This window comes from Neodiprion lecontei, chromosome 1, assembly GCF_021901455.1.
Source record: "Neodiprion lecontei isolate iyNeoLeco1 chromosome 1, iyNeoLeco1.1, whole genome shotgun sequence".
Classification (NCBI taxonomy): domain Eukaryota; kingdom Metazoa; phylum Arthropoda; class Insecta; order Hymenoptera; family Diprionidae; genus Neodiprion; species Neodiprion lecontei.
Genome location: NC_060260.1, coordinates 33,160,106 through 33,181,674, shown reverse-complemented (window position 1 = coordinate 33,181,674; position 21,569 = coordinate 33,160,106). Strand labels below are relative to the sequence as shown.

At 34.8% G+C, this 21,569-nt stretch overlaps 4 protein-coding genes across 5 annotated transcripts; 2 read left to right on the top strand and 2 right to left on the bottom strand.

Moving 5' to 3' along the window:
• Window positions 1–149: 149 nt before the first annotated feature.
• Window positions 150–10,006, bottom strand: LOC107226800 (mediator of RNA polymerase II transcription subunit 26). The gene is made up of 4 exons (XM_015667722.2): window positions 9,013–10,006; window positions 7,111–7,185; window positions 4,994–5,269; window positions 150–4,828 (listed from the first exon to the last, which is right to left on the bottom strand). Exons 1-4 carry the CDS (start codon window positions 9,073–9,075, stop codon window positions 3,593–3,595), a joined length of 1,650 nt encoding a protein of 549 aa, XP_015523208.1. The 5' UTR covers window positions 9,076–10,006; the 3' UTR covers window positions 150–3,592.
• A 462-nt stretch (window positions 10,007–10,468) lies between these two features.
• Window positions 10,469–12,151, top strand: LOC107226796 (iron-sulfur cluster assembly 1 homolog, mitochondrial). Of its 2 annotated transcripts, XM_015667718.2 has the most exons (3): window positions 10,469–10,691; window positions 10,855–10,908; window positions 11,462–12,151. In XM_015667718.2, exons 1-3 carry the CDS (start codon window positions 10,608–10,610, stop codon window positions 11,714–11,716), a joined length of 393 nt encoding a protein of 130 aa, XP_015523204.1. In that variant the 5' UTR covers window positions 10,469–10,607; the 3' UTR covers window positions 11,717–12,151. The 2 variants fall into 2 exon arrangements, with proteins under 2 accessions (XP_015523204.1, XP_015523205.1); XM_015667719.2 differs by lacking the exon at window positions 10,855–10,908.
• On the bottom strand, window positions 11,877–16,314 carry LOC107226798. The gene is made up of 4 exons (XM_015667720.2): window positions 16,003–16,314; window positions 13,250–15,843; window positions 12,812–13,098; window positions 11,877–12,623 (listed from the first exon to the last, which is right to left on the bottom strand). Exons 1-4 carry the CDS (start codon window positions 16,075–16,077, stop codon window positions 12,478–12,480), a joined length of 3,102 nt encoding a protein of 1,033 aa, XP_015523206.2. The 5' UTR covers window positions 16,078–16,314; the 3' UTR covers window positions 11,877–12,477.
• A 66-nt stretch (window positions 16,315–16,380) lies between these two features.
• Window positions 16,381–21,331, top strand: LOC107226779. Its single transcript, XM_046729894.1, has 4 exons — window positions 16,381–19,268; window positions 19,346–19,459; window positions 19,708–19,861; window positions 20,106–21,331. Exons 1-4 carry the CDS (start codon window positions 16,509–16,511, stop codon window positions 20,867–20,869), a joined length of 3,792 nt encoding a protein of 1,263 aa, XP_046585850.1. The 5' UTR covers window positions 16,381–16,508; the 3' UTR covers window positions 20,870–21,331.
• Window positions 21,332–21,569: the final 238 nt, after the last annotated feature.

The following is a 21,569-nucleotide window of genomic DNA, read 5'->3' as shown; positions in this document are numbered from 1 at the left end:
TGAAGTGACATGCAATAAAAAATTTCATATTAACCAGGTGTATAAATCCAATGTTTGTCCCAGAATACAAACTTGTCCATACAGTAAGTGTCCTCTGCCAGATTTATCATCAGTATTGGAGTGTGTAATAAGTATAGCATTTATCAATATTAATACTCATCAGCATAAGTTTATTTCGACAACTGCACCACAAAAACTTGAATTCCTCTATTAAGAAAGTTTTCTGATTTAATTGATACTTTGCATAAACATTTATTTTTATTTTCAACAGCGATTGGTGTCGACATCGATGATAAACTGTAATCAAATCAATGATGTTTCTCTAGAATAACAGAAGATTGATATCCAAAATCAATATAAATATTCAGTAAAAATATACATCTCACATTTAGCAATACTGAAGCCCTGTCTGTGATATTTTTTTACAAGCAAGAATTTTGCATTTATACACCTTATTAATGGGTATGTATACATGTTATACGACCAGCTTAATCAGTCAATAAAGATTATACCACTTTGTGATTTGTCAATTGACCCAATGGGTGGAGTGAAGTGGTGACCTTTTTAATTTTCTGTTGTGGGAATTTGACGTATAATATCGTATTATGGCAAACTCCGAAAAATATAACAATATCATTAGAAAGCACGGAAGTCGGTTTCTCAAAAGCGTTCAAGTATCCAAAAACATGAGAAGGCTAAAGTTTATTTTGAAAATTAGATGAAATCAGTAAGCGTGAAATATCTATCCGATCAATAAAAGTTTTCTTTGTGTGCACTAGCTATATGTGTTTAATATTACTTTGAACAACATTTACGGTCAATGTGAAAATCAATAAATTTACTTTAAATATTTCAAACGTATTGTTCTATTAAATGAAAAACTCACTATAGGGTATATAATTGCAGTTACTTGATTGTGCAAGTCAACTGTAATTCAGTATCCATTTGCATAGCAGCCAGTGTTCACATTTTTTCTTTTCAACAAGGAAGCATAGATTTCATATTTCAACTGAAATCAGACACAAATTATCACAATCAGTTCGTTATATTATTAAATCTAATCAACTAAGAACTTGCATTTCAGAAGCCGACATCTTTGATCATGACAGAGAGAACGAATAGTTTACTTTGCAGATATGAAAAATATTTATTCAATAATTAATATATCTCGGTAATAGTCTGTAGGTATATTTTTACAGTTAACGAGGCTTCTAAAGACGATGTTCTTCTACAAGTTATTTACAAATATCAAATATAGTGAACTGCTGACCAAAGTGATGAAATGAGAAATTTTGAACAATATCAACAGTCTCTTTTCTCCAAGCATTGAAGTACAACGCAATGTTGTAGTCGAGATCCTATCTTTTACACATAATGCAGTATTCAAAATTGGTGTTCAATTTACATGTTTTCACATACGACCTAAGTAATTTAATAAAACTGTCAAAACTGTTTTAAAAAATAGTATGCAAGTCAACGCTTCATCATTATTGAAATATTTCCAACCGAAAATCTGAAAGAGTTCTGCTCAACTTAAATCATGACCGATAATACTCCAATTATTTTAGTCAGTCAGCCATGTTACATAATTTTTTATGTACTTATGTTTGAATCCATACACGCAAAATTCTTTGAGTGAAAACGATAGGGTAACATTGGCACAAGTGATTTGTTAACATAAATGTTAACAAAGATTGATAAATTACGTGTACGAAATATTGAATAAAAAATTAACAAAAAAAGAAAAATGGCTGGACTCATAAAAACGACCAAATACCCAGGGATTCACTGTGTTTGCTAAAATGTGTCACTGTTCCTGCTAGATACCTAAATTAATTCAAAACTACTTCGTACATCAACTATTTCTTGAATCCAATTATGAACTCCAATTTTATCAGGCAATAATTTTACCGTCAGACAGGGTGCCTCGTGAGACCAAAAAGTAAAAGCAGAATACAGGAAAATTAACATTTATTTTTCAACCGTTGGAACGAACTGCCAATTAATTTATAACAACGCCGTTGAGCACAGTATTGAATGGAATTCGTTGACAAATAGCTAGTAATTGGCCCAGCCAATTGATACACCTTCGAATTTAAACCTAAATATTAATACTAGAACTCTAGAATGTTTGATAATTGATAGTACCATAAGGTAGTATAATAGAAATGAAAAAGAAAAGAAAAAAAAAGAGACAAGCTAACCTGGTAAATTTACACTCAGAGAATTTAAACATAAATTTATCAGACATTACCTGGGCTTACTCATTAGCCAAGTGGAAGAAAAGAAAAGACAAGCTCACTAATTAAAAAATTGCGAGTATATTGGCTGTCTTGTTAACTTTGTTGATGCTTTATCACCGAAATATGCAGTTTCTTGGAAAAGACACATCATCTTTTGATACCGTTACATTTCTGGGTCTTCATTCAGTATTCACTGTGATATACACACATGCTGATATCCAACATACAACACTCATGCATTTTTTTAGAGTTCGTTCATTGTACATTCTCACACTCGAAATCTCGGCACATATTTTTTGTTATTTAGCAGGATTTCGCTAAATAGTTTGCTTCCTGGATTATCTTTTTTTTTTCTCAAATCATTCTTGGTATGAACTATACGTCAAACAATACATGACTGATATACATGGAACAAAACTGGTGCACAGTGTGGACTGAAAATGAGGGTTACGATGAATGTATAATCATGGATTCAAGTAACACTATCACCTATAACTATAGAATATGGTACTGCTAATTCGTGACAAGGAGGAACTTGAGTGACATAAAAAAAGTTTTATTTTATAGCATTTAACGTAAGTATGTAAACTCAAAACAAGGATTAAGTTAGTTCAATATCAATCTACTGTAAATAAACGTAGGATTGTTGAGTCGAGTCATGTATTGTTCAAAGTAACTTACATAGCTGTGGTTTAGTCATCGCTAATCCACTGTTATTTTAATTAATAATTTATAAGGGGATACTTTCTGCTAAAATTATCATTCAGGACTATAATATACTATATACAAGGTGTATGAAAAAAACTTAATGTTTAAAAAATTTAACGAGGTCTTGATGCTCCTTTACAACTGTTTTTTGTCGTTTTGTTTCTGTCTCTCTTTCACTTTTTCTCGCTCTATCTCTTTCCCACATCAGAGGGTCCAGTACATACATACATACAATATACTGTCTGTAGCTCATCCATCTAGATGCTAAGCTGTAAAATGTTACCCATTAATCAATATACGACTCAAAATTATATTATGTCGCAAATCAATCGAGGGTAAGAATTTTTTCGTTTTAATCACATAAACGGAGGCTGTCTGATAAAGTTCCAAAATAATCAACAACATAAATTTTAGCTACGACATAAACTATATGCATATATCCATCTTTAGAATGAGCTTCAGAAGTCTATTGGAGTTGCATACCATTACTGGCTAGCTCGTTACTCAAACCAAAAACATACAGTAATAATAATTAATAATTAATAATAATAATAATAATAATAATCAATTATCATAAATTTAAAAGAAATAGTTTCAATCAACCGACTGATCAATTAATAGGGAATAGATAATAAAAATCACTAATCAATTATAACGTAAGGCAATATGTGGAGGATCTGGTCATTGTAGCTGGGCCGCGCCAGCATCTCGTGCCATTCCCGAAACTCTCTGTCCTTTTGACTGACACGATTATCACTATTCTGCACGTTCGTAGATCCATATGTACCATCGCTAGGAGTATCTTGCATTTTACTCGTAGACAAGTCACTCGCGACCCTTTCCATTACGTCCATATTTGACACTTCGTTCTTACCATTTTCTACATTCAAGGTTAGCTTAGGCTGAAAATTGCCGTTGAGACCTTCCACCTGTTGCGTATGAAGGATGTCTAAATCTTCAGCTGATATCTCCCGTTTCGGACACGCTATAATTTCGCTGTCATCTTGTTCATCTTCAGGATCACTCCAAACAATCGCGTTTAGATCAAGGGGTGGCAGTTTTGCTAGAATCTCTTCCACCGTTAAGTGCTTTGGTGTTCTCGAAGGACTTTCTCGAGATTTTAGGTTTAGATTAGCATCACCGCCACCTATATCTCGATACCTCGATACTTTGTGATCACTATCATCGGATTTTAACCGTGTTTGTAAAGCACCGTCACCCGCCCCACGTAAGACATCGTTTTGCGACTGTAAATATTTTGTGACATGTTCACTATTACTCCTCAACACATCTTCTGTACTAGGTGGATCTTTTCTACTCTGACTAGATGTCACGATCGAATTTGAATGAGATCCTCTTGCTTGGAGGTCAGCCAATAATTCTTGAGTTGTTTTTAATTTCGGATTTCGTGACATGCTGGCCAACTTTTCTTTAACATGATCTTCGACCAGCTGTTGCTTCTTTACAGACTTACTTCCCTTTTTTCGGCCCCTTTTCTTAGGTCCTACAGGAACTTCTGATTCCACAATAGGTTCCACAGACTTTTCGGGAATTCGCTCTTTTGACAGAGGGCTAGGCACTTGCGAATTTAAGCTACTGTTGAAATTTTCTCCATTTAAACGCTGTCGTTTCATGAACGGTTCAGCAGGAGTCCTAGTTGTGTGTGAATTTTCAGAATCCTCTTTTCGGAGACGTTTGTTTGAACTGTGAGTGCGTGGGACAGCGTCTGTCACATGATTTTGTATGGCCGGCCCGATTTTGGGAGATTCGTCTAGGTTTGGTCTGTGATTAGTTGTCACGTTGATCATAGGTTTGTTTGGAGTTATATGTGGTGATCGTGAATGGTCACTATGCACTGATATAACTGGACTCAGCACCTGAAATTATTTCAGATATTTCTCAACGATCGATTCATTCAAACAAACTACATTTTTTCCAGTGACTTTCCACTTTCTTCCATTTTATTATATATTATTTCATATTATATATCGAGAAGGCGAAGCAAATTTAACGATAACATTAAAATAAATTCAGAAACAAACCCGCAATGGTGTTGTATCCTTTACTAAAGGGCTCTGTGGTTTCAGGCCTCTGAGGGCAGGGCTTTGAGGCTTTAAAGATCTCAACGCTGGACTTTGAGGTTTTGCACCATTAAGAGCCACTGGTGCGGTATCAGCCAGTGTGGGCTGCGGTGTGGTATGGGCTGAGGGCAAAACCATATCTCGCCACCGACGTACCAGATCCTTGGCCCTTTTAGCCAAGGCATCGTTGCTCGTCTTACGTCGGAGCTCATTGATATATTTTCCAAGCCTTGTGATCTGGAAATAACAGTGGAGCTGAACATTGAATCACATTTCAAGAATTCAACAGTTGCCGAAATTCAGCAAACGTTTGCAATTATTTGAGATATTGGAATTATAGATCTAAACTGTTGGAATATTCCATGTGCAAGTGCAATACAAAACTATGATTTGTAATCACACTACAGAAATTTATTGTACGGACGTGTATCTAGGAAAATCGGTAGATCCATTTATCTCCAGGGTTCAAAATGCAATTACACTTCAGCCAGTATTTTTTTACAAACAAAACTCAATCAAGTACCACTGTCACATGTTGTTTTATAATGTAGGAACTGAAGGTCCAGCCATTTAGTATGCCTTCACATAATACTGTATTTGCGAATATTCAGCTGTGCAATTGGCTATATTAAAGTTTCGACGCCTGATGTGGCAAGTAATTTCTTGTTAAGCAACATAAATTGGCATATATCGAAACAAAGTGATATCGTTTGTCCTTTCCGTTAGAACCAACAAATTTCACCACCTTGTCTCAAAGCATGTCGCCTGGTAGAGAAATACATAACATCTTAGCCCATAATCCAGAAAAAATACATGACTTTAACTTCAAACTTGAGGTATTGCAACAAACACTTTTTCCATAGTAAGTAGACATGACTTGGAAGTCCACATATTAATCGAATAGCTTTGTCACAAAATATACTAATAAATTAATTATGGATGGGCAAGCGGAATTTTTCCATCCAAGCACGGCATAGCAAGGTAAGTTTACAAATACAATAAAAAATGAACTTGTTTATCAAAGTAAACGTTATTATTGTTTTGTTTTTACATTCAGAAAAAGTAAATAATGCAATTATAATATGCTAGATAATGTGCGCAGTGAATAAATAAACGTGATAACAGGGTGTCTAGTGATGTCTGATGTGAAAACTCCCATTTAATCCCGATCAATGTTAGTAAATTACTCTACACTCAGATAATCATATCCCTATTATCTGTTGTATCATTAATTTATAATTGCTGAATAATTTAGTTATAAATTCGAAAATGCATAAATCCAATAAACTATACAAAAATTCCAATTTTTTAATTAGGAAAAAATTATACATGTTTCAATCATATCCAGTCTTATGAACCATTTTTCAGCAGAATGGTATAAAAACACCAGCTTTGACACAAATCCCGATGTCCATGCGAAATTCTTGGATATTTCTCATATTATCAGTAGCACTTTCAAATTCTCGTTTAATTTCCAGCTTTCCAGGATTCCCCCGTCACTCGACACCCCGGTAAACATTCTACATAATGTTTGATATAAAACAAAATTATAATTACACATGTGGTATTGCCAAATCTAAAATATGGTATATAAATAATTAATGAAATCATGTAAATTAGCATGTACAGATTAGAGGAACAGTGATAATTTTATGACAAAATTTTTAAGGAAATTTTACTGTAAAGTCAAATATTTTAGTTCTGTGTTGTGTTATTGGTTAAAGTTTTTGTGAAGCAAGTCCTGTACATGATGAATTAAATGAACAAAAATGTGTCGAGTTCAAGCAATCATGCATTGCTATGTAGTCATTTTTTAAAATGACTTGTTAATAAAACGGTGTCTTGTAGAAAACGTATGTATCAAATTTTTATCATTTACTAAACACCCCTGGAAGTATGATACATATTTTTAAGACATGAACTGTAATCTGGTACAATCAATTGAGCCCCATTGAATTGAGAGTTTAATGCAAATGTTTTATTATTAGTAAATGCTTGTTTCGATTGATAAATACTTATATATTCAGAATTTGCTGTAAAGGATAATTTTCCGTAAGAGGACACTTGATGTAATTTACCTCAAGCACTTCTTTGGTAATCGTCGTTTTTTCCAGGGCCGTGATGACTTCCACAACAGCTCCCATATCGACAACCTGAAAAATTAGTGGGTACAATATTAGTCGGTCGCCCAAACTAATTACTTATGAAAAACTGATAATAAAACAAGAAATACTTGATCAGAGCTATAACTAACTGTAATTACAGAAATTTTTGATATTTCTATATTTTCTGGACCGAGTATTCATTTTTACAGTACAATTTTCAAAATATTTATGCAAGCTCTGCATGCAAAAAATTTATCTAAACTAAAACTCCTGAGAGATCTGCAAGATAATTTTTTGTGTTGAAGTAGAAAATTTTAATATGCTCCGTAAATCGTAACACAAACATCTAATGTCAGGCATTGCAAACCTAACAATTCTTTATTGCATCAGTTATGTGCGTATATATATATTTAAAAAGTCTGCCTATTTAAACTCCAGAAAGCCATTAAAAATTAGTTAGGATGAAGCTAGTTTATAATTATTCAGATAATACGTAGGGTATAAGATGTTATGATCTCAACCCTCGAAGGGTAAAACATACTGGCAGAGCCATTAGGTCATTGTGTGTTGCAGTATTCTGATTATAACGGTAAAATGCAGACCAATCTTGATTTAACCTCCATTCTGTGACTTTAGCATGACCCCATAGAGACACCGTGGTTGAAAAATATCAATATTATATTGCAATTTCTCCGACTTTCGTGATAATACTAAAATTCCCTGACTTCTTGGATTTTCAGATTTAACTGAACTCTCTTAACGGAATATTTGAAGTGAAATTAATTTTAAATAAGTAACACAAAAAATTTTCCATAGCAAATTATTCCATGTTTGTCACAATTGTTGAAAAAATCATGGAAACAATTCATGTCAACGGAAACACATTTGAGTAACATATACAGGGTGTATGCATGTAACGTGAAATAATAATATCTATATAACGTTAATACATGACGATTATGCATCCAATTAGCTGCATTTCGAAATGTTCCTTTTTCTTTCACACTTATCTCCTACCATTATGGAAAGAAAGAAGAAGAAATACTAAAAGACAAGGTAGAAGTTACATGTATAGATATCATCTGTAGGCTATCAAGGAAATAACCTCGAAAATACTCCGAATATAACCCTCTGCAGATGAGAAAATCGTGCACAAATACAACAGGGATAGAATGGTACATTTGCACTGAACATCTCTGCACAAAATTCATTTATTCACCAGCTTTTAGTTAGTAGTCGTTGAAAAAATTAATGCTATGGAAGACTAACACTAAGAGTCAAAATATCATACGTGTGTACACTGTCTACTTGATTGCAACATGTGAGTGTATTGGCAGAAGACTGTATCAACTCGGTAATATGGATTAATTTTAATTCTTGATAGCAATCATCTCTGTATTACCAGAAACAGCAATGTAACATTTTGGACAAAAGTAACGAGAGACAGCAGCTGACCATTCGACACCACGGACTGTACTTACACTGATCATAAATAATCAACGCACATATCGGAGATGATGGATTGAAAGTACAACATGAAACAGGAACTTTTATACAACTTCGATGGTAGTTACTTGAAAGACCCATCAATGAGGGTGGGTAGTGGTTGTGAAATTTGTTGCCCTTGAATAACTGTAACTGGAGTTTGGAATATTTTTTGAAAAAAGTATATATAACCCTGTATTGGAATATATGCTAGAGTGATGCTGCAGATTGAGGTTACATCAATCCTTATCCCTTCGTACATATTACTAGTTCTCTGTGAATCTGAGCAACTCTGTGGTGGTGTGCGAGAGCTCGCACACGCCACAGAGGCCCGATAGCCGTTGGTGAGCGGATGGACCCGCTGTGACGGTAAGTTTTTCCCTTACTTACATTGTATTCCTTGTCAAGGGATTTCAACAATCTTTCCGTGAGCTCGGTGCAGTATTTCTGCATCAGGAGGGCGCGCTTGGGGCCCTCGCAGGGAGCTTAGGTTATCGGAAAATCGGCTCCACGCACGAGTGTCGCGAATTCGAGCGCTGGGGGCCAGCAATGGCGGCGACTGAACTGCTCCGCTCGCATGCCCTCCCTGCCTCCCGAGTGCCTCCTCGCCGTGCATCGTCCCGGCACTTCGGCCCACTAGCTCCTCTACCGGTCGAGCGTCCGACTGTCCCTGCAACACCCCTTCGGCACCGATCGGCCACAACTTTGCGACTTTCGGCCACCTTCGAACCCCTTCGGATAATTCCGCCTTCCCCCACCGCCGCACGAACCGACACGAAGCTGACGACATCGCGTTCGCGACCCGCCCCACCATCGTCCGACTCAACTCCTGACTGGTTGCGTTTACTTCGCCACTTATCACGAGATCAGATCCATAGACTTGTATCAGATACGTATCTATCTTTCGAGATAATTATTTCGAAATTAATGTCTCCCATACCGATGAAAACTTTATTAATTGTAAATACCGCTACTTAACCTCATTTTCCCTATTAATGCCGCGTCTCACTTTAAATTGAAGTATTTTGATTTTTCAGAAAAGTTTACTTTTCTCCGTATAGATAAACTCTAAAAAAAGAGACTAAGTCCATCGTAAAACTGCCGTCATTCATTGATTCGTTGTCGTCAAGAATTCATGCATCCCGTGATGGAGACTTGAATAATTGTTTGGAGTAATTTATTCGTCGTTTTATTCGACCTTTATCATCATTTAATTTCGTTTTTTATTCATCCAAATCGAGGTTAAATAACAGATAATTCCAATCTAGATAAATCTGATCAAGGAACAAAGATCCCCACCATACGGGCTATGACGAAGCAGCACTTCTTTGTGCCGTTACGTATACACACGCAGCCATGGAATTATTTAATGAATTTCTCAGGAGAAATGTTAAACACCGTCACTAAGTTCACTTGAACAATTGATTTTCACTTTACACTTTCAGCACGGCGAACTGCAAAATGATATAACTTGTATATTTTAGGTGGAAATTTTTAGGTTGCAGTTTACGAGGATTTTATTTGGGATGGCGTGACGTCACCTTTACGCAACCTTTGAATGGACGATTGTTCTATATACAACCGACGGTTTTGCTGCGAAATTACGAAAAACAGGCTAAAGTCAATAATCCGAATGGACGTACTTTACAAAATGCGCCGTTTTTTAAAATTTCCTACACAAAGCACTGTTAACGTTTATCTTCAACCCGTCAGATTATGCGAATTGGCCTATATTATCGACTTTTTTCCCTCCCAGCTGTATCGACGAGTGTGAGGTTATGACATATAAATCAATACGTCAACGTTACAGCACCACAACGTATTGACCGAAAACCCAAATTACTTAAGTATCCGAACGATATCACATGTTTACGAGTCCTCAGTAACTCGCCACAATCAATTTTTTCACTTTTCATAAATCTTACATTTAATTACGAAATTTCACGAAATTCTTAAGTCACACTGACGTCACGTAGCCAAGAAAGATGGCGTCGCGAATCGCAGCGGCTGCCACTGTACGGGCCGTCAAGAACCGTAGAATTATTCCCACTCGAGCTGCATTGGTTTTAGTGAGTTATTGGGCATTTATAGACCAAATGGAAATAGTTCTTCATTAAAAAAAAAGTTGTAATCGTCTCGAAAACTGATACTTCATTATAGTACCCGTTACCTAACCTAGTTATTGTCAAAGTCAAATTATATTGGTCTTGACAAACATTAAAAATTTTTCAGTCTCAGAATGCTGTGAACAAAATCAAGGAGATTTTAAAGGATAAGAACGAATATGTAAGCAAACAAATAAAAAAAAATAAAAATTTTTCGTAATTAAATTCACAATATTTTGAACAAACAAAATCCGAATTTAGCATCTTGTGACTTTCAAAGAACGTATGAAAAAATATGCGTAATACTTTACATTTCCTTTCTTTGAAAGAATTGATACATCTTTATATACGGTGCTATTCTAGCATTGCTTCAAAATTTAATATCACTATTCGTATTACAGTGACACATGTAAGTAAATATATGCTCTTATTGCAGCAATTTTTAGTTGTATATGTATCACTTGTTATTCATTATTACTGCGTCATTGACTGTCAATATTGATCTCTGTGTTAGAGGTCATAAGAAATTTTTACGTTCCCTTGCATGAATAAAATTAAACTATAACATCTCGCAACACAAATATTCTTACTGTTGAACCCATAAATATTTTTAATACATTGTAGTACCGAACAGAACTGTAAATGAATTATCATTATTATTTATCCAGGCTTTCACTAAACTAGGGGATTCTTATTAATATAACTGCAGGTAATGAAATTTTACTTGTTTACAGATTGGTCTTAAAGTGGGAGTACGGCAACGGGGTTGCAACGGACTCAGCTATACTCTTGATTATGCAACACATAAGGATAAACTAGACGAGGAAGTTGTGCAGGATGGAGTTCGTGTTATAATAGACAGGAAGGCACAATTGTCCTTGCTGGGCACAGAAATGGATTATGTGGAAAACAAGCTGAGCTCAGAATTCGTGTTTAACAACCCAAATATCAAAGGGACGTGTGGATGTGGCGAAAGCTTTTCTGTGTAGCTTTAAATTAGTACAAAACTATTAATGCATGTCTGCGATGGTCACTATAGAGTTATTCGGTTTATATTTGTTGCTTTGAAAAAGAAGTACAGAAATTTCACAAATAAAAAATGAGTCACTCTTGATTCAGAGATAGCTTAAAACAATTTTTAGCCAATGAAGAATATGGAGACTGTACTCCACAAGAAAAAGGATCGAGACTTAAACAGACATACGATAATTAGTCAAAATTATAATTCTTTGTACATAATATTCAATCTAGAAGTATTCTCATTTATTTTAGGCAAGTTGTTTGGTTAGGATATGATATATCGCGATATTTTATTGTGTTGTAGAAACTTATTTTTGGTAATATGATACGGAGATCTCAATAAACGCCACAGATCTAAATTATGTATCTGTTGCATAATAAATTTTGAACTATTTATTGTTAAATTACGTTTTTGATTTTTTAACCTTCGATGAATCTCCTGGTATTCTTATAATTCGCAATAGAAAATATGAATTTGCATTTCACCTCTTCAAGTCTTCTGATGCAAACTAAATCGGTTCGTAAATCTCACTAAATTTACTACAAATACAAGCTATCATTTTTCTACAAGGTTACAGTTAAAATTTGCTTAGTGGTCTATGTATGTACATGTGCGTAAACAAGAACTTGCTCTGTTTTCTGTTGTCCTATCTATCTTAAATTCACATTACTTCATCTAGAAGTCATATGTTTTCTTAATACACGAATAAGGTATTACGAGTAAACAATATTAAAGTAATTTTGGCTGCTGTTTCAAAGTAGAAATGTCCAAAATTTTACTGGGGCAGCTCATTCTGGGCATCTGGCTACTTAGTGGCGGTCTTTCCGGATTTCTCAGTACCTCATTCTTGGTTTTATCTATGACTCTCCGTTGATCTGCAAATAATTTTCATGATAACATCAAACAATGACGATAACTGAAAAATGGCGTTTCATTTGTAAAAAAAAAAGGATGAAATGTAAGACAAAGCCTGCAGTAAACCTCAAGGATAACTAAGTATAAAGAATGAAAGCATCCAAAATATTTGTATTTCAAAGGATAAAATTAAGCGATAACTGCTCACCGTCAAGTTGTGGATTATTATTCGTCGGTAGAAGTTGGTATCTTTCGAGGTAACGCATAGTAGCAAATGACATATTGGTGCCTTGGACGTTACTGACCATAAGATGTTTAAGCGTTTCTGCACTATGTTTCTGTAACGCTAGTTCTCCAAGTTGCTCGTCACTCAAGTATTTTAATGCTAATGCATTCATATGCATGCTTGTATCCGTTTCAGACATTGTACTGGTCGCTTGAGTCATATTGCCTCGATATTCCAAACGTGGGTAGTAGGATGAATCAAAAGTAACTCTAATAAAGAATGGAATGTCATTAATTTCATGATTTGTACATGCAAAATAATGAGTATAAATATAAGAATAAATCAAAAATCTGTGTCTGAAATTCTAAAATAAGATAATTGTTAATGTATAAAACTCGGGATATTGAAAAACTCATTTACTTTTTATTACTTGTATCATTGACATCTGCAGGATCATTATTTTCAGCAAAACTAATTCCAAGCTGCCTTAATTGTTCCATAGTTGTAACTTTAACTGATTCTATTGTTGCTTTTTTTCTTAAATCATCTATACCATTTTTTTTGTCTACTGGCTTTTCCTTGAAGTTTCTAGTAATTGGAGAATTTTGCAAAATTTGATTGACTTGTCCCAAAACGTTATTATAAAATGTCCAACCAACTTTAGGCGTTTGCTTATCTATTCCAATTTCACCCCCATGTTTATCACTTTCTTCGTCACTAGAATATTCTTGCATTTCAACATGTATGCTGGGCTCCGGACTAGGTGGAGGTTGCTCGTTTATCTCTAATTCTCCACTGTTTAGCACTATACTTTCTTCAACGCCATTTTCCTGGCTCATTTTAGCTCGAGATAAAATTTTGTTTCTTTCATTAATATAAGTTGTAGGAGGTTGAAGCAATCTTGGTTCATGAGTTTGGCCAGAGGAACCTTCACTTTCAAAATAATTACCAGGGCTGTCTTGACCGGCAACTTTCTTATTTTTCTTTTGATCTTCAAAACGGTAAGGGGAATTCGATTCTTCCTGCTGCGTGGATGAGTTATAGATTGGCAGATTGTGTTGCTGCTTCACAGCAATTGTAGCTGATCTATGCGGAAGAGAAGAAATGGTCTTTTCACCAGCTTGTGTAAAAAAATGTTGGTCATTAGAATTTCGTCCGTGATGATCAAGAGATCCTGAAGACCTCACTATGGGATAGCATTGTTTTGAAAAATGATCTGTGCGAAGGTTCTGTTTCATCGACATATTTTCAACATTTTTTGGACTTTGTAATGGCCGCGTATTTTTTAATTGTTCCTGTATATCCTGGTGTTGCTTTTGCTGAGTAGAAAAGTGATTATTGCTTGCTGCAAATTCTGGATTTTCATGATCCAATAATCTTGTATTACTTTCAGGAGTTTTTCTAACAGGAACATTCTTTGTAATCTTTCTATTTGCAGATTCTGACGATTTAAATTCATCTATCGTTGGACTAGAATGAAAATCACTACTTGGCTGCTGACTCACGGAAAGATGACTTTCAGTGTCTTCAATTATATTTTCTAACGGTAAATTTGAAACTCTAGAAAACACATTTTGACATGCTCGTGAGATATCACCGTGCTCAGGTAATCCCTCATTTTCGTTAGGTGGACATTCTTTATCTATTTCCGCCTGTGTATGCCCATAATACTGTCGATGATCTTCACCTTCTGAAGCAAACGGATTGTTTTGTACAGTAAATTCGTAGCTAGTCATTACACCGATGGAAACTTTTTGTTCTAAAATTTTATTTTTCAACTGCTCATCGCGGGTAGCTTGGTTTAAACGTCCATCATTGTTTTGATTGTTGTAGTCGCAAGCAGAATGTATTTTACTTTCTTTAACATTTGTTGAACCAATCATATTCCTTTCTATAGTGCCATTGTGCCTTTGCGGTACTATTAAATCATCTCTAGTCAATGGTAAAGTATTTCCAGAAGGAGAACCAGGATTCTTATGTGTGGTTTGAATACTCAACTGAGCATTCTGTTCACAGCTTTTATTTACCAGACCCATATTGCGTGCACAATTACACTTCTCCCGATCTTTGAGGCTCTCTTCTTGAATTTTAAGCAATCTTTCAACTTGAGATTGTAAGGATTTGATTTGTTCACTCTGGTTGTTTATCAATTGTAGCAAATTTTTGACAGTGTCTTCATTTTCATTCCTTGAACCCTGATAATTTGGTAAATATGGATGAGGATAAGGATACCCATATTCTGAATCACAGTATGGTGGAACCTGATAAAATCCGGAGAACATATTACGATGAAAATTTTGATTCATCGATGTTCCAGGATGAAAACTGGAGTTCTGTAAACCAGGATGTAGAAGATCTGTTTGCAATTTGTTCGGTGACTTTGCATAAGGGTTAACACCTAATTTTTGCATTTTAGGATCACAGTTCATGTATGTAGGATCAGGATTATGATGCTGTGATCTCATATTAGAATTTGCATGTGTCAAAGAATGTTGGTCATCATTTTTATAAGGAGTGTTTGTAATGTTTTGTTGCCTCCCGCTATCAAAATACTGTTGTTCACCTTCCATGTGTTTTAAATTATTCTCAAAATTACCATGATTATGCGGAGTGTTTCTTGACATATGATTTCCGGTAGAAGAGAATGTATGACGACTTTGCAAAACATCTTTGTTATATCCTTGCACGGTACTCAAAGCATCAATCTGCTTTATCAAGCTTGGATCGCTCCTGCTATGTCTTAGCGATTTATTAGTTACTAGATTCTTATGCAATTGATGAGCATTACTTTGACTGTGACAGCGTTCTAATGGTGACCCAGCGGAATGACGAGATTTTTGAGTGATATGATCAAGGTTTGATCCAGTTGATGCTAGTGTGGTTTGTTTCCATGTAGCATATGAATCGTACTTATCTATCGACGGTGATCTCCTAGCATTGTAGTCAAAGGCTTTTGCATCGTGCGATTTATCAAAGATCAACGACACCTCAGGAACAGATGGAACAGGTGGGCTCTGAAATTTCGAGGATAAAATTCAAGCTCCAAATTGAGTTTTCAACAAAACAGATGGTCCAATAGTTACATCAAAGCAAGGGGCTAGCTTTGGTAATTTTTTGAGAAAAATTGGAGCTCCGAATCAAGTTTTTGATGAAACAGATGGTTCAATACTTACATCGAAGCGAGGAGCTTGCTTAGGTAGTTCCCGTGGTTCAAAATCATTTGAAATATTGCGATGGATGGAATTCATGTTGAAGTGACTTTCAGAGTTCAGCTGATCAAGCTCAGTGATAATGTTTATTCAGAAGTGGAATGAGCATTGATTTCATTTCGAATAATAAAAACCGACGTTACACGGTATGAAGGTATCTCACGTGGCACTATCGAAATACACCAATAAAACACACTTTGATGATTATTTCGGAAATAGTTGTATAAGTTCAATTATAAAACGGCAATGTCGATGTCGTCCACTGTCACCCAAGCGTCATTTTAAATCCTTCGAGTGAAAATATCCGTTTGTAACCGTCGATCATCGATATATGAGAATCGAATCCACGCTCGAAGCTAGTTGGTTCATGGAAATAGATTGAAATAAAATGAGGTTAGGAATCAACGAGGACTATTGATAACACATGTTGCTGAGGATAAATTATGTAAAATTTCAATATATTCTGTATAATGATGACCCGTTGTAGTGACGAGAGTTCGGAAAATGAAGGTTTGTTTATGAAAAAAAATAATTCGTCTCAGAATAAATTTGTGGAACGTCGACGAAGTAAAAACAAATCTGAAAATATAGTAGCCAACAACAAGCATGGTATTGTTGTCAACGAGAAAACGCAAGAAAAATTTGCTATCAAACAATCCCCAGTTAGGTTTGGGAGTAAAATGAAAACAAACGAGTTTAACAGGTTGGAGGATCGAGATTTGAAGCAGGTAGGGGAAAATCCAAATATTCAAAGTCAGCACTCTTCCGATGATGAGCACCTCAATAAACCACATACCACCAATAGCATCAAGCTAGAACGGTTTTCATCGGACTCTGAAAGTAGCGACGGAAATCCAATTTTTCGCAGGACATCTAGGAGATCAAAACTTGCATTTGGTGATAGTGATGATGAAGCAGCAACTCCCAAAAATTCTGAACATAGTATGCGTGTACATGATTCTGGAGATGAGTTGATCGATAATTCGAAAATTACAGCTGCAATTGAAGAAGATTTTATAAGAAAGCCTACCAAACTTTCTGCTGTACTTATTAAAAAAGAAATAGTATCCAAAAATGAAGAAGAAGCATTAGATTGTGCGAAGCTGAGTAAAATTGAGACAAATACAAATTTTAGTCAGCACACAATGTCTCCAAGTTTTGGAAGTGAGGATGAAGAGAATGAGCGAGTCGCGGGCAATAGTAGTGACTCTGACAGTGTAATACCACCATCACAATTTTGGCTACATCAGTATAAGAAACCAAAACTAAACTTTGACAAAGCATCTGGAAATATTTCTAAGAAATTATCTGCAATTAAGAATCTGGACTCCAAGGATGGAAGCACAATAGTAGAAACCCCATTGATAAATTCTCGATCACCTTTGAAGAAAGAACCTCACAGAAAATCACCACCTAGAATTACGAAGACAGAAATTATTAGTGAAAAATATAAAAGGATTAATCAAAAGACCTTGAAAGATGAAATTGAATCGTCCCATGAAAAACAAAGCATTATGAATAATGCTGATACAGTCAAGGGAACAAATTCAAAACTCACAACTTTGAAAACAAATAGCTTTAATACGTATTACTCTCAGGGTAGTTCAAACAATGAAGATAATTTGGATAGCAGTGGTGACGAACTGAGGAAGAAATTGAAATCGCATAGCGCAAGTCAAGCCTCTGAAATATCACAAACTCAGCTAAAAGAAATATTGGCTTCAGAACGCAAAATATCAAACGACACTTTCAGTGATAATACAGAACAGATAGCATTAGTTTCTGCCAATAAGAGTAAGAATTATAAAAATTCACGAGATTCATCAAAACAGAAGACTGCTGGAAAGTCCAAAATATTGAATTCCAGTTTTGGCCATCAAAGAGCACTGAGAGAATTTGACTCTACCAATGAGCCGCTGAGTCCTAAAAAGTCACAAACTGTTTTGGATAATGATTCCAGAGATAATAAAATGTCAGTGAACTTGGACTCTTTCAATAAGAGCCACAATGCCAACAAATCACAATGTTCGACGAACCAGATGTTGGCTGTTAAGCTCGAACTACCTGACCACAGTTCCAGCCATAGTAAAGTACAGAGTGAATTGGACTGTACAACTGAGACTCAGAGTCCTAAAAAATTACAGAATTCACTAAAACGCAAATTGGCTGCAAAGCAAAAGCTATCAGATAACGATTCCATAATTGAACCAAATGTAAAGGTGCAAAAAAAAACTGCTATGAATCAGAATTTAAGAAAAAAGCTGGCTAATGAACCTTCAGTAATTACCTCAGAACCATCCAGTGATGGTGGTTCTAACAAGAAAGTGGATTTACAAAAAACAACACCATCCAAAAATATTGTATTATCTCTCAAAAGACCCAACCACATAAGTGCATTAGGTTCAAAATTTGATAACACGCAAATGATTCTTGAATTCAAAAGTAACAATAAATATTCAGAAACTGGTACATTTAACAATGCATCAAATGCTTTATCATTTGTCGAAGATCAATCAACTTCTCACAAATTCTCCACTTCAGACCAGGCTAATTCTGATGATGACAATCCATTTGAAAAGAGCTTTAGCAACAATATACCTGCACTAACAGACAGTGTACTACCCAAAAAAAAATCCAGACGCATTAGGGACAGTTCAAACGAGGCAGACCCTTTTGTTGCAGAAACTTGCACAAATGATCAACATGAAACTGAGCAAGATAATCAAATTTCTAGATTGGTATCTTCACCTAAGAAATCTGGGTTGGGTGATGGTTTAGAAAATAAAGAAGTATATTCACCCGGTGAAGTCAAAACACCTCTTAGGAGAAAACGTTCAGAGGCTGATACTGATATGCCAGTATCAAAAAAACGTTCAAAACTAACATCTTCAGTGACAAAAAAATTTCCCCAAGCTATATCAGATTCAGATGACACAGATTATTTAACACAATTGAATACAACACTGAATAAATCAATGGCTCTCATGGAAAATAAATCAGAAGCTGTAAAATCAAGTAGAAGCAGAAAATCGGTGTCAATAAACATGAACCATGCATCAGCACGTAAATCAAATGGTACCAAAACGCAAAAAGGTATTCTGAAAAAGCCCGAATACCTCACCAATGACAAAAATGAAGAAAATGTCAGTGATTCTCAAGAGCAGACTGATGTTCAACAAAATGATCAACCCATTGAAACTTTACAAGAAACAATCAAACGCCCATCGAACGTGAGTACTTTCTTTAATTGAAATATGGTATACTGTGTGTGTTTAATTTACTGAAGATATTAAAATTTGGCCTACAGCTACCAGACTTTCAACGACAGGAAAGTTTGATCGAAGATTATAGCAAAGTCAGTTTTGCTCTCAATGACTTATCTGATGATGATGAAATTTTCATTATGGATGTTCCCAAAACGGTCAGTGAATTTTTTTATCACCATTATAGATTTTGATTTCAACCAAACTATTCTTCAATGAAATGGTGCACGACCATCGTGGGAAATATTTGGATCGCACATAGTAGTATATTGAAATATATCCTGTTTCACGTATACTCCTTTCAATTCACAATCATTAAAATAAAACTTTGGAAATTGCACAAATTTGCAGATTGTATTATTATCTACATTTCTCCAGTCAATTTTCTCATTTCTACTCATTCCAGGTGAACCCGAAAGAGTTGAAAGGCCAAAAAATTAGACTGTGGGGTAAGAACAAATTGCAAATTGCAAATCAATTATATGAAACATATGAAGAGGATCCCACAAATATATCTTGCGTCTTCAGCATTGACGGAGAGCAGTGCTCGTATAAAGCTGGTGAGTTTTTGATGTCATTAAACTTCCTAACTTTATTTAATTAGTTACTGTTTCAACACAACATTCAACTACGTGAAAAACTTAGCGGAGGAATAGATTATTATTCTTTGAAATTGACCATAAAACTATTTGATATTCTACTTATTATATTTTTAGTAAATTTTGGTCATACTCGAAGGCAATTATTGGAATCTTTTAGTCTTTGATCATGAATAACTTGATAATTTTTTTTCCACATTTGCAGTGAACTTAACACCAGTTGGATGTATGAGAGTTCGTCAGAAACTACCAAAGTCTTTACACATCGAAATGGCTTCTGTCGAGAAAATTACTGTGCCATTTCCTGAAAACCTGAAAGTCAGGCATCCCTTATTTGGTGCAGCGTATGAAGACAAAATTAATACTAAACACAACAAAATATTGAATGATAATGGAAGTTTAAAAGCAAAATCAGAAGCAAAGTTAAAGACAAATAAGAAAGCAAACAATGCTTCTGAAAAAAGGCCTCCCATTAAAATAGAAAAACTCTCCATGAAAACAGAAAATGTTCAAACGAACGAAAAGAAAGAAGAAGATAAAAGTAATTTTGAAGATGATGTAGAAAGGACAGTACAACGTAATAGTAATTACTCTGTATCTAGTGATTCCGATAGCAATGAAAGTTTCTTTCAAAACGTGAAACATAAGGGGATAGGGAAACATGAAAAAAATAAAAATTCGCCAAAAAATTTATTTACTTCAAATGTTGACGAAATACCTCTATTCACTAGTTCGACTTGTCGTACAGCAAAACCGATCCTCACTAGTCAGCAAAAACTATCATCAGTTAAAAATTTAGGATTATCACTGAACTCATCTACCACAAAACTTGAAAATTTTGATAACCTTTCAGAAGACAGTAAATTTTTTAGTTCAACTCCAATTAAAGTAGATACAGATCAGAAGAGGGATGAAATTTTTTCTATCAAAGTTGGAAAGAAGAAGAACCGTGGCAATGACATAAAGTAAAAAGAGTTACCATAAAACTTCATGAAGAATTAGATTATGTCTCTTTTTGGAATAAAGAATAGTTGTCAAATGAGACCGGTAAAAATATACGTTTGAAGATTGACGTTATGAAAAAATTAAGCAACAAAAGTATACAACCATCAATCACTGTGGAATTTTTCTATCGTAAAAGTGACTAATAAGTTTTGGGCATGGTCAAGCAGAGTAGCAATATTGTATAAATAATAAAGTGCACATATGCTGAGAATATATGATTATCAATCGCTTAATCATCATACAAACATCAGCCATTTCAAAAAAATATAATTAACTAGTACTAGTAAGGAATTGATATTACATACGAATCCCGGTATTGAATAAGCTACCCAAAACCTGGCACCCAATGAGTATGTGATTCTTGGTTTCTCAACTCAACAAATCATTGTAAATGTATGAAAAAAAAAGACTCAAGAAAGCTTTTAGTTATCAAATTACTCATTGAATGAGTAACCTTGACGTGGCATTTTTATAAAAACATGACAATGTTTCAATGTTCATAAAATGTATGTAAATTAACTTTAATAAATGAACATCTCTTTATTACATTCTATAAAATGAGGTGTCAAGAATTTTATGAATTTTGTCGTTTTTTTTAACCTGTTTTCAAGTATTTTATAAAATTAAATTTAAAAACAAAATCAAAAATACAAAGTTGTTTGAC

Coding starts and splice junctions, on each gene's coding strand:
- LOC107226800 (XM_015667722.2), bottom strand. CDS start 9,075: ATGCAGAAATACTGCACCGAGCTCACGGAAAGATTGTTGAAATCCCTT. Junction 5,270..7,110: donor TTACCAAAGAAGTGCTTGAG/GTAAATTACATC, acceptor TGTTATTTCCAG/ATCACAAGGCTTGGAAAATA. Junction 4,829..4,993: donor AGGATACAACACCATTGCGG/GTTTGTTTCTGA, acceptor AAATAATTTCAG/GTGCTGAGTCCAGTTATATC.
- LOC107226796 (XM_015667718.2), top strand. CDS start 10,608: ATGGCGTCGCGAATCGCAGCGGCTGCCACTGTACGGGCCGTCAAGAAC. Junction 10,692..10,854: donor CTCGAGCTGCATTGGTTTTA/GTGAGTTATTGG, acceptor AAAATTTTTCAG/TCTCAGAATGCTGTGAACAA. Junction 10,909..11,461: donor TAAAGGATAAGAACGAATAT/GTAAGCAAACAA, acceptor ACTTGTTTACAG/ATTGGTCTTAAAGTGGGAGT.
- LOC107226798 (XM_015667720.2), bottom strand. CDS start 16,077: ATGAATTCCATCCATCGCAATATTTCAAATGATTTTGAACCACGGGAA. Junction 13,099..13,249: donor AATGATACAAGTAATAAAAA/GTAAATGAGTTT, acceptor ATTCTTTATTAG/AGTTACTTTTGATTCATCCT. Junction 12,624..12,811: donor TAATAATCCACAACTTGACG/GTGAGCAGTTAT, acceptor AATTATTTGCAG/ATCAACGGAGAGTCATAGAT.
- LOC107226779 (XM_046729894.1), top strand. CDS start 16,509: ATGATGACCCGTTGTAGTGACGAGAGTTCGGAAAATGAAGGTTTGTTT. Junction 19,269..19,345: donor CAATCAAACGCCCATCGAAC/GTGAGTACTTTC, acceptor TTTGGCCTACAG/CTACCAGACTTTCAACGACA. Junction 19,862..20,105: donor GCAGTGCTCGTATAAAGCTG/GTGAGTTTTTGA, acceptor CCACATTTGCAG/TGAACTTAACACCAGTTGGA.